At 37.9% G+C, this 9,671-nt stretch overlaps 2 protein-coding genes across 2 annotated transcripts; both read left to right on the top strand.

Moving 5' to 3' along the window:
• The first annotated feature begins 5,225 nt into the window (after window positions 1-5,225).
• LOC114754684 (zinc finger BED domain-containing protein RICESLEEPER 1-like) lies at window positions 5,226-6,425 on the top strand. Its single transcript, XM_028943490.1, has 2 exons — window positions 5,226-5,302; window positions 5,816-6,425. Exon 2 carries the CDS (start codon window positions 5,819-5,821, stop codon window positions 6,305-6,307), a length of 489 nt encoding a protein of 162 aa, XP_028799323.1. The 5' UTR covers window positions 5,226-5,302; window positions 5,816-5,818; the 3' UTR covers window positions 6,308-6,425.
• A 1,455-nt stretch (window positions 6,426-7,880) lies between these two features.
• Window positions 7,881-9,272, top strand: LOC114754690 (zinc finger BED domain-containing protein RICESLEEPER 2-like). The gene has a single exon (XM_028943499.1). The coding sequence runs from the start codon at window positions 7,881-7,883 to the stop codon at window positions 9,270-9,272; it is 1,392 nt and encodes a 463-aa protein (XP_028799332.1).
• Window positions 9,273-9,671: the final 399 nt, after the last annotated feature.

Genomic DNA, 9,671 nt, shown 5'->3' with positions numbered 1-9,671 from the left:
AGCATTCCAAGAGGGTAGCTTCTATGATGTGAAGTCGTGACTTGGGTATATGAGGTCGTGACCTGATTCAACTGTTTCACCTGCTGAACTTCAAACTTTAATTGCTCCACCACCTCATGTCTTGAAGACTTTGGTTAAAGGGCTAATATTTTCTGATTCAATTGCTACTCATACACATTCTAAAATTACACCCCATACTTTATGATTTTTGAATGATCTAATCTCTAATAATGATGTAGGTATGGAGGTGGACCAGCCTAAGGTTGTTGCTTCTATAGACCAACTTAAGCTTGGTACAACATCCAATAGGACTGAAGCAAGCATAGTCGATCCAAGTGAAGCTGGCGAATACATCTCAAAAGGGTCTACAAAGGGGAGTTTCTCTAACTCTATTGATTTTCCTACTCTAATTCCCTCTGTTGTTCAACCCCCGACTTTGGAACTAAAAGATTTACGTCCTAACCTCAAGTATGCTTATCTTGAGCCTGAGAATAAGTTGCCTGTTATTATTTCTAGTTCTTTAACTGAGCATGAAGAAACTAGTTTAATAGGAGTTCTTAGAAGAAATAGGGAGGCATTAGGTTGGCAATTAGCTGATATTAAGGGAATTGACTCTACTGTTTGTACCCATAGGATTTTACTAGCTGAAGATTCCAAGCCAATTAAACAAAGCCAAAGGAGATTGAATCCTTTAATTTTTGATGTGCTAGGAAAGAAGTAGACAAACTTCTAAGAGTTGGAATCATATACACTATTTCTGATAGCAAGTGGGTGTCACCAGTACAAGTTGTGCCAAAGAAGAGTGGAATCACAGTAGTTAAAATGAGAACAATGAACCCATCCCAACTAGGGTGCAAAACTCATGGAGAGTTTGTATTGACTATAGGAAGCTGAATGATGCCACTAGGAAAGACCATTTTCCCTTACCTTTAATTGATGAAATGCTTGAACGATTAGTGGGGAAGAGTCATTACTGTTTCCTAGATGGATATTCTGGATATTTCCAAATTCCTATAGACCCTAGAGACCAAGACAATACCACCTTCACTTGTCCTTTTGGAATCTATGCTTACAAAAGAATGCCTTTTGGTCTTTGCAACACTCCTGGCACATTCCAACGCTATATGCTATCCATTTTTTTTTCCTGAATTTATTGAAAAATGCATGGATGTGTTCATGGATTATTTTACTGTTTATGGAAATTCTTTTGAAGACTGCTTGAAAAGTCTTGACCAAATTCTAGCACGATGTATTGAGAAAAAGTTGGTTTTGAATTATGAAAAATGTCATTTCATAGTTCATCAAGGCATCGTGCTAGGTCATTTAATCTCTGAAAAAGGAATTGAGGTAGATAAAGCCAAGGTAGAGGTGATATCTTCTTTGCCCTACCCAACCAACTTGAAAGAGTTGAGGTCCTTTTTAGGACATGTGGGGTTTTATAAAAGGTTCATCAAGGATTTTAGTAAAATTGCTTTACCCTCTTTCCAAACTGCTGCAGAAAGATATTGAGTTTCAATTTGACCATGCATGTGAGCTTGCTTTTGATGAATTGAGGAATAGGCTAGTTACTCCTCCTATTTTGACTTCTCCCAATTGGGATTTGCCTTTCGAGATTTCTTGTGATGCTTCGAACTTGAGTGTGGGGCAATGTTGGGTCAAAGGGAGAATTCTGTTTTGAAAGTGATTGCTTATGCCTCTAAACTCTAGATGTAGCTTAGAAAAAACTATACCACTACTGAGAAGGAATTGTTTTCAATTGTTTTTGCACTTGATAAGTTTAGACCATACCTAATAAATTTCAAAGTGGTTGTGTCTACAGATCACGTAGCAGTAAAATACCTTTTCCACAAACCTCAACCAAAGCCAAGGCTCTTGAGGTGGATGTTATTACTTTAAGAATTTGATGTGGAAGTGAAAGATAGAGCCAGAAATATCAACCATGTGGCAGACCACCTGAGCAGACTACCTTTAGAAACCAAGAGAGTACTCAATTCTGATATTATCTGTGATTCATTCTCTGACCAATCTCTATGTGCATTGTCTATTTCTCAACCATGGTTTGCTCACCTAGTTAACTATATTGCTACTGGTCTAATCCCTTCTCACTTGACCACCTTTCAGGTCCAAAAGCTTAGGAGTGAAGCTTCCTATTATATATGGGACCCACCGCACTTATGGAGGTTATGCTCTGATCAAGTGATTAGACGATGTATTCCAGAGGTAGAGGCTCGAGCCATTCTGGAGGCTTGCCATGATACCTTATGTGGGGTGCACTTTAGTGCTAGAAAAACAGTTAGGAAGGTTTTAGATGCAGGATTTTACTGGCCCTCCTTATTTAGAGACGCGTTCACTTTTTGTAAGGCATGTGATAAATGCCAACAGTTTGGGGGGGTTAGTAGAAGGAACGAAATGCCACAACAACCTATTTTGTTCTGTGAGATCTTTGATGCTTGGGGGATAGATTTTATGGGCCCCTTTTGTCACACCTTACTATTATATCCACTTAGGTTCCTTTCAAAACTATTTTAGACCACATTGGATGGTCTTGGGCTCACTTTTTACCTTAAAAATGCTAAATTCCGGATTTTTACCGTTCATCAGGTAAAAATACAGTTTTTCTGGCCCAACTTCAAAAATTCATAACTTATTCCACAAAAGTCCAAATGGGGTGGTTTAAAATTCTACTTAAATATCTTTAAGTCCTCTTTCAAGGAAAAATAATCTCATGATCCAATTCCTTATGAAAAAGTGTCAGATTTTTGTGAAATACAACACTGTCCATTTGCCAAAAATCCTTTTTCCCAGATTCTAACCTTTAACTTTGAAAAATCATTAAAATTCGTATACTTGGCCTTTTTTAACATATTAGCCATCAAATTGAAGCTCAAGACGTTATCTATAATCATGCCAAATTTCATGATTAAAAGAATTTGGGAGCATAGTCAAAGAGTTGTGTAAACAAGGCAGTGTCAGTGTGCTTACAGTATTGTTAGTATAATATGTAAATAACAAAAAGGGTCCACGAAATTTTATGGCAAAACACCACACTTTAGCCTCCAATCTGCAGCTTGCTCATAGTAGTTTCAGGCCCTAAAATGTTAGATTATATTTGGGGGATGAGATTTTAAGAAATCCGAGTAGCAAGATTAATCAACCAAAACATTAACATGCATCATTATAAAGCATTTCAACATTAGCTATCATAGGAGAACTAATCTTTTTATAAATAGGCAACCTCAACATGCAAGGCCATGGCAACAAATGTAAGGAGCAACCATATCACAACATCATAGTTCAACCATATAATAGCAAGCATACATGCCATAAATAACAATGTAAAGTTAACATTAATGGCTAATTAGATCCCACTACCTTGATCCAATGCTTTTTGTTTTTCTTGTTGATTGAGCTCAAATTATTCTTATCTTTTCATTACATCATCCATGGTTTTGTTGCATTTTCTGGCTCTTCTATAATTGAGCTTATTTTAGGTTAAGAGTCCATACATTGAGTTAGTGTCTTTTTTAGAGTAAAATCGTCATAATTAGTTATTAATTGTATTCCATTAATTTCTAGGACATTGATGCCTTAAATTGTTACTTTTCAGTGTAGGACACTTGAGATTAGAGCCAAGGTTGAAGACTCAAGGCACAAAGAACAAAAAGAGGAGCCTCTACCATGGTTCGCCGCAGCACACTTCTGCCTTCGCCGTGGTGAACGTCTGCTTTCTAGAATGAAACTCTCTACCATGGTTTGCCGCGGCGAACCCCTCGTATCAGCACATTCAGACCGGACCATTTTGGGAAAATTTGACTTGCCCACTTCCATAAACCGACCCAGACACGTCATATTCGGGTTAGAAACCCTATTTTTAGTATGAAGGAGGTCAGACATGAAGATTCAGCCACCATCTACGTTTTTCTCTTCATCTTCTCTCATCTCTCCTACCAGAACCCTAATCCCTCACCTTCCACTGTCACCTTCATCCATGGGCAACACTGAGTCAACTTCAATAGAGATGTTTCTGCACACCATGAGTGGCTAGGCTTCCTCCAGCTCTTGAAGATGGATGATTGGCATGAGTTCTAAGAGCTAAAAAGGGGAGTTTCAGTTTCATCTTAGTTTTAGCTATGTATTTATGAATTCCTAGGTCTAGGATTTGTAAATTCTTAGTGAAAGACTTTGATTGATATGTAATCATTAGTTGATGATTCATATTTGTAGTTGGATTGGTTAATGTTGGATTTCATGCTTCAATATATGTAGTTACATATATGTTCTTTGTAGCTTTATTGACTCTCTTCATCTTGCATGGTCATGTTTTGATGATGAGTTGATTTTTTGCTGCATTGAACCATTTGCATTAATCATTCTTAATTACACATTAGGGAAGCTTATTAATGTTTTCATTAATGAGTTCCTTCATGTAAGCATTGGACTCAATGAGTTATTAAGGTTGTTATCAAGAAAACCTAATAAATTTCTAAAACTCCCACATCTTAAGAGAACTATGATTGCCAATAGGGGTGGGAATAGGCCAGGCGGCCTGTCAGGGGCCTATAGCCTGGCCTGCTTTCGGCCTGATCAGGCCAAGCCTGTTAGAAAATAAACACAGGCTCAGGCTTTTTTCAAGGCCTATTTCACCTAACAGGCCAGGCTCAGCTCTATGAGAAGCCTATTAAGCCTGTCAGGCGACCTGGGCCTGTTAAGTATTTTAAATATTATATGTACATTATGCAAAAGATAGGTCTCGAAGTTAAGACCTGATGAGAAGAATGCAGCACCTCCACCTCCACCACCAGACCAACGTGTGTTGTTAATATGTTTTCGCATAATATATAAGTTTAAAGCTACTTAAATAAATTGGCAAAAAAATTATTTGCTCCACACAAACTAAGTTCCATCAGCATTTTCGCGGACACACAACTTCCCCTAGGTTTAGCATTTTCGCCTCTGTTCATCGCAACTCGCCGAGAGCTCGCTGGCACCACCGCTCTTCTTAGTTCTCGGAATCTCAGTCGAAGACTATCTCAGATTCAGTTTCTAGAGCTCGTCGGCACCACCGCTCACTCTCAAGTCTCCATATCCGAGCTTCAAAAAGTTGAACGGTCGGCCTTCATTCAGACCTTCGGTGCTCGCGACGTCGGCTCCTCCTCCTCATCAGTCTCCAGTTCTCGCGACATCGACTCCTACTCTAGTGCTCGTGAGTCATAACGTCTGCTCCGATCTCCAGTGGTCGCGGCCCTGTCTCCAGACTCCAGTGCTCGCAAGTCGCAAGTCGCAACATCGAGTCCTCCTTCTGGTCAGTCCCCAGTCCCCACTCCTCAGTCATTATCATAAAATAAATGCCGTGTCTGTTGATTCTGTGCTAAACTGGAAAATTAATCCCCGCTTGAAGTGTTCATTTTTATTCTGCTTTTGATCATAAAATAAATGCTACGTGCTAAACTGGGAGCTATTTTCAAGTGAATTGATCCATCGCTATTTTCTGTGCTTTTGTTCATTTTTATTCTGCTTTTATTAGGCGGGGGTGGAACCGTGGAAGGCAGAGGGAGTTAGATGGGATAGGAATTTTTTGGGGAGGGGAAGGGGGGTGGCCAGAAGAAGAAGTCAGTGAAAGCTGGGAGCTATTTTCAAGTGAATTGATCCATAAATGAATTATACTGTTTGCAGAATTGATCCCCAGTGGTACCATGAAGCGAATACATGATTTTAGTTAATGCTGTACTGATACATGATTTTTTTTTCAATTTATTGTTCTGATTTTTTGCATCAATAATGGAATGCTAATATATGCTGTATGTTTCATTTCCAGTTAATGTCATCTCCGTTTGAGAGTGAAACAATGTCATCTAATTCAGTTCCTTCTAACGCTATTGTGGCTAGTCAACAAACACCAACAGATTCTAGTCAACAAACTAACGAAGGAAATGATGTTAATGATAGTATTATTCAAAAGAAGAGGCGAAAAACCTCAACCATTTGGGAGGAGTTTGATCAAGTTGAAACTGATAATGGGATCAAAGGGAAATGCAAGTATTGTAAACAACTATTCTCGTACTCAGGGAAGGGAGCTAGTACTAGCCATCTTCGAAGACATGTCACTGTCTGTTTGCAAAGAAAGTTGCTTGTTTCTTCACAAAGCAAGCAACCCACAATTCCATTTCAATCTTCCAATCTGAGCATTAATCCATTTTTGACACCGGGTGCTAGATATTCTAATGAAAAGATGAGGGAAATAATAGCTACTGCAATCATGGTGCATGAACATCCTTTTAATATTGTTGAGGATGAAGTTTGGATGTAGGGCTTTCAATATGCAAATTCTGAATTTCAAAAAGTATCTCGAAAGACAGCAAGAAATGATTGTTTAGCGATATATGAGGCAGAGAAGAAACAATTGAAGGCCTTATTAGAAGGTGTGAACAAGATTAGTGAAAGAGAGCCTTTCTGTCGTTCGCTTAGAGGTTCTCGCTCAAAAATTTATCCAAGCTATGCAGTAGAGCAAACTCGGGTCGTTCTCTTTTGGGAGCCTAAATTAGATGTCTAAGTTAGATTAATGCTATGCAGAGTAATGAAAAAGGGGTTTTTGGTGTTTTTAGCCATTAATGAAATGCCAAAACTAAATGCAATGAATACTGATCTAAGTTACTATGTTTTTGGATTTTTCTAAGATAGTGGTGATGAAGTGAAGTTAATGATATGAAATCTCTTGAATATAGCTTTGAAGCAATCATAGTTCAAAATAATTTTGGGAGTAGAAATCACCAAGTCTTCTAATGAAAACCTTAAAGAACCCTTTAAGTCTAGGATCTTAATCAATGTCACTCATTTCATAAGATCCTATTAAGCTCACTTGGTGTGTATTAAGATTAATTAATGCACTTGGTTAAATGCAAGCTCAGATCAACTCAACAATCACACATTACCATGCAAGACAGAGAGTATCAAAAGGGATGCATAGCAACATATATGTAACCACATATATTAAAGCTCAAATTCAACATTAACTAATCCAATACACAAAACAATCATCCAGAATTGATTACAACCATAATCAAAATAGCTCAGCTCAAATTTACAAATCCTAGACCTAGAAATTCATAAATAAAGAACTAGAACTCATAGATGAAGCTAACTCCCCTTTGAAGCTCTTGGAACTCATGCTCCTTCCACCATATTCAAGAGTTGAGAGGCTTAGCTAGTCATAACTCTTGAACCAACTCCAACTAGATAATGTTCTTCATCCATGGTAGCAGCAGATGGAAGAAATGGAAATGGGATTAGGGTTTCTGAGGTGAAAATGAGAGAAGAGGATGAAAGATACGAAGGTGGAGGCTCTATCCTCGTCATCTGCTGTCATCATACCTAAAATAGGGTTTCTAACCCGAAACTTACGTGCATGGGTCGGTTTTGGGGATGGGTAGGTCAAAATTTCCCGAAATGGTCGGGTCTGGAATTTGCTGCTCCGAGGGTTCGCCGCGGCGAAGAATAGGTTCGCCGCGGCGAAACATGGCAGAGACCTGCCTTCACGGATGGGATTTCGCCGCGGCGAAGTGAGATGTGGCCGCGGCGAACCTAGGCAGAGGATCTTCTCTTGTTTCTTTGCCTTGAGTTCTTCAATTCTGACCCCAAATCTTTAGTGTCCTACAATAAAAAGTAACAAATGAAGTATCAATTGTCCTAGAGGTTAATGAATCCAATTAACAACCAATTATGACAATTTAATCCTCAAAATGACACTAACTCAAAGTAAGAACCATAAATCTCAGTTAAGCACAATTTTCACTTAAAAGGACCAGAAAGTATGACAAAAATCATGGATAATGATATGAAAAGAATTAATATTTTGAGCTCAATCAATTAGTTTGACTACTGATATGTGGAAATCAGCTCACCAAGTAGCTGAATACATGGTCATCACCGGGCATTTCATTGATTCGGGATGGAATCTTCAGAAGCGAGTTTTGAGTTTTGTGAAAGTTCCTGCTCCTAGACGAGGCATTGATGTGGCAGATGCTATTTTCAAGTGTTTGAAGAGTTGGGGTATTGAAAACAAAGTGTTCTCTGTGTCAGTTGATAATGCTTCTTACAATGATTCTTGTTTAAGAGCTCTTAAGGACACTTTATCACTTAGTAGTTCATTACCTCTAGGTGGTGATTTGTTTCATGTTAGATGTTGTGCACACATATTAAACTTAATGGTGCAAGATGGCCTTGGAAGAATTAGGGACATTATACATAATGTTCGAGAGAGTGTGAAATATATCAATTATAATGACTCAAGGCTGAAAGCATTTTGTGATGTTGTTGAGCAGAAACGTTTGAAGGAAAGAAAGCTTATTCTTGATTGTCCAACGAGGTGGAATTCGACATATAGGATGCTGTCTATTGCTTTGAAGTTTAAGGTTGTCTTTCCTGATTATAAGGAAAGAGAGCCACATTATAACTATGCACCATCAGAAGAGGATTGGAATAAGGTTGAGAAGATTTGTAAACTTTTAGAAGTATTCAATCTAGCCACCCATATCATCTCAGGTAGTGAGTATCCTACTGCAAATTTGTACCTTCCTGAAGTGTGGAGAGTGAAGCAAGTAATTGACAATGCTATAGAAGATGGTGATTTCTTCATAAGAGAAATGGCAGCTTCAATGAAAGAGAAGTTTGACAAATATTGGGGAGAATGTAATATGCTAATGGCCATTGCAAGTGTTTTGGATCCCAGGTGCAAATTATATGTTGTTAATTATTGCTTTCCTTTGATTTATAAGCCTGATTATGTGGCTTCTGAGAATATAGATAAAGTGGTGAGTGCTTTGAGATCAATGTATGATGAGTATGTAAGCATGTACAAAGGAGACACAATGGGTAATAATAAAGTTGATAATGCTGGTAATAACTCTTCTGCCGATGCATCTGGTTCTTCTATAGTTACTGGATTTGATCAAATCATGAGTATTGTTCGTGAAAAGCAAGCAGTCCCACCAATGAAATCAGAATTGGAAGCTTATCTTGAGGATGGTGTTTACATTCCTGATGGTAATTCTAACTCCTTCAGTGCCTTGGAATGGTGGAAAAATAATAGCATGAAGTATAAGATTTTATCTAAGATGGCTGCTGACATATTAGCTATTCCAATCTCAACCATAGCATCGGAGTCCACTTTTAGTGCTGGAGGTAGAGTTATCGATGAATATCGTTCCAAATTGAATGAAGAATCAATGAAGTGCTTATTTGTGGTGGGGATTGGCTTCGCAATAAGTATGGCTTGAGGAAAAAACCAAAGGTATAAATTTTGTACTGTAAAAGTTATATCGTTTCTTATTCTTCTTACTTCTTAAATTGTGATATGATCTAATATTATACATTTGATTTGTTTTTTTTTGAAGGTGCTCGAACAAGATGAAGAAATTATATTGAAAATTTGATGATTTGCTACTGGTGGCTATTCTTCTTAAACTTGTTTGTAATGTTGTTGTACTTGGTATGTTCTTGTTGAATGTTAATTAATAACATTATTTCAACTTGTATTTTAAGTACTTGAGTTGTGGATTGTGATTTTATTTGAGTTTATTTAGTTGTATGTTCTCTCTCTTTTTTCCTGTTTGGCAACTATGTTTCAGATCACAAGTGGCCTGTTTCGGCCTGTTTAAAGACATAGGCTGTATTCT

Source organism: Neltuma alba, unplaced genomic scaffold (assembly GCF_004799145.2).
Source record: "Neltuma alba isolate B1F8T4 unplaced genomic scaffold, ASM479914v2 tig00010181_pilon, whole genome shotgun sequence".
NCBI lineage: Eukaryota > Viridiplantae > Streptophyta > Magnoliopsida > Fabales > Fabaceae > Neltuma > Neltuma alba.
Note: the sequence above shows the minus strand (reverse complement) of the source record. Positions and strands in the feature narration are given on the sequence as shown.

Coding starts and splice junctions, on each gene's coding strand:
- LOC114754684 (XM_028943490.1), top strand. CDS start 5,819: ATGTCATCTCCGTTTGAGAGTGAAACAATGTCATCTAATTCAGTTCCT.
- LOC114754690 (XM_028943499.1), top strand. CDS start 7,881: ATGTGGAAATCAGCTCACCAAGTAGCTGAATACATGGTCATCACCGGG.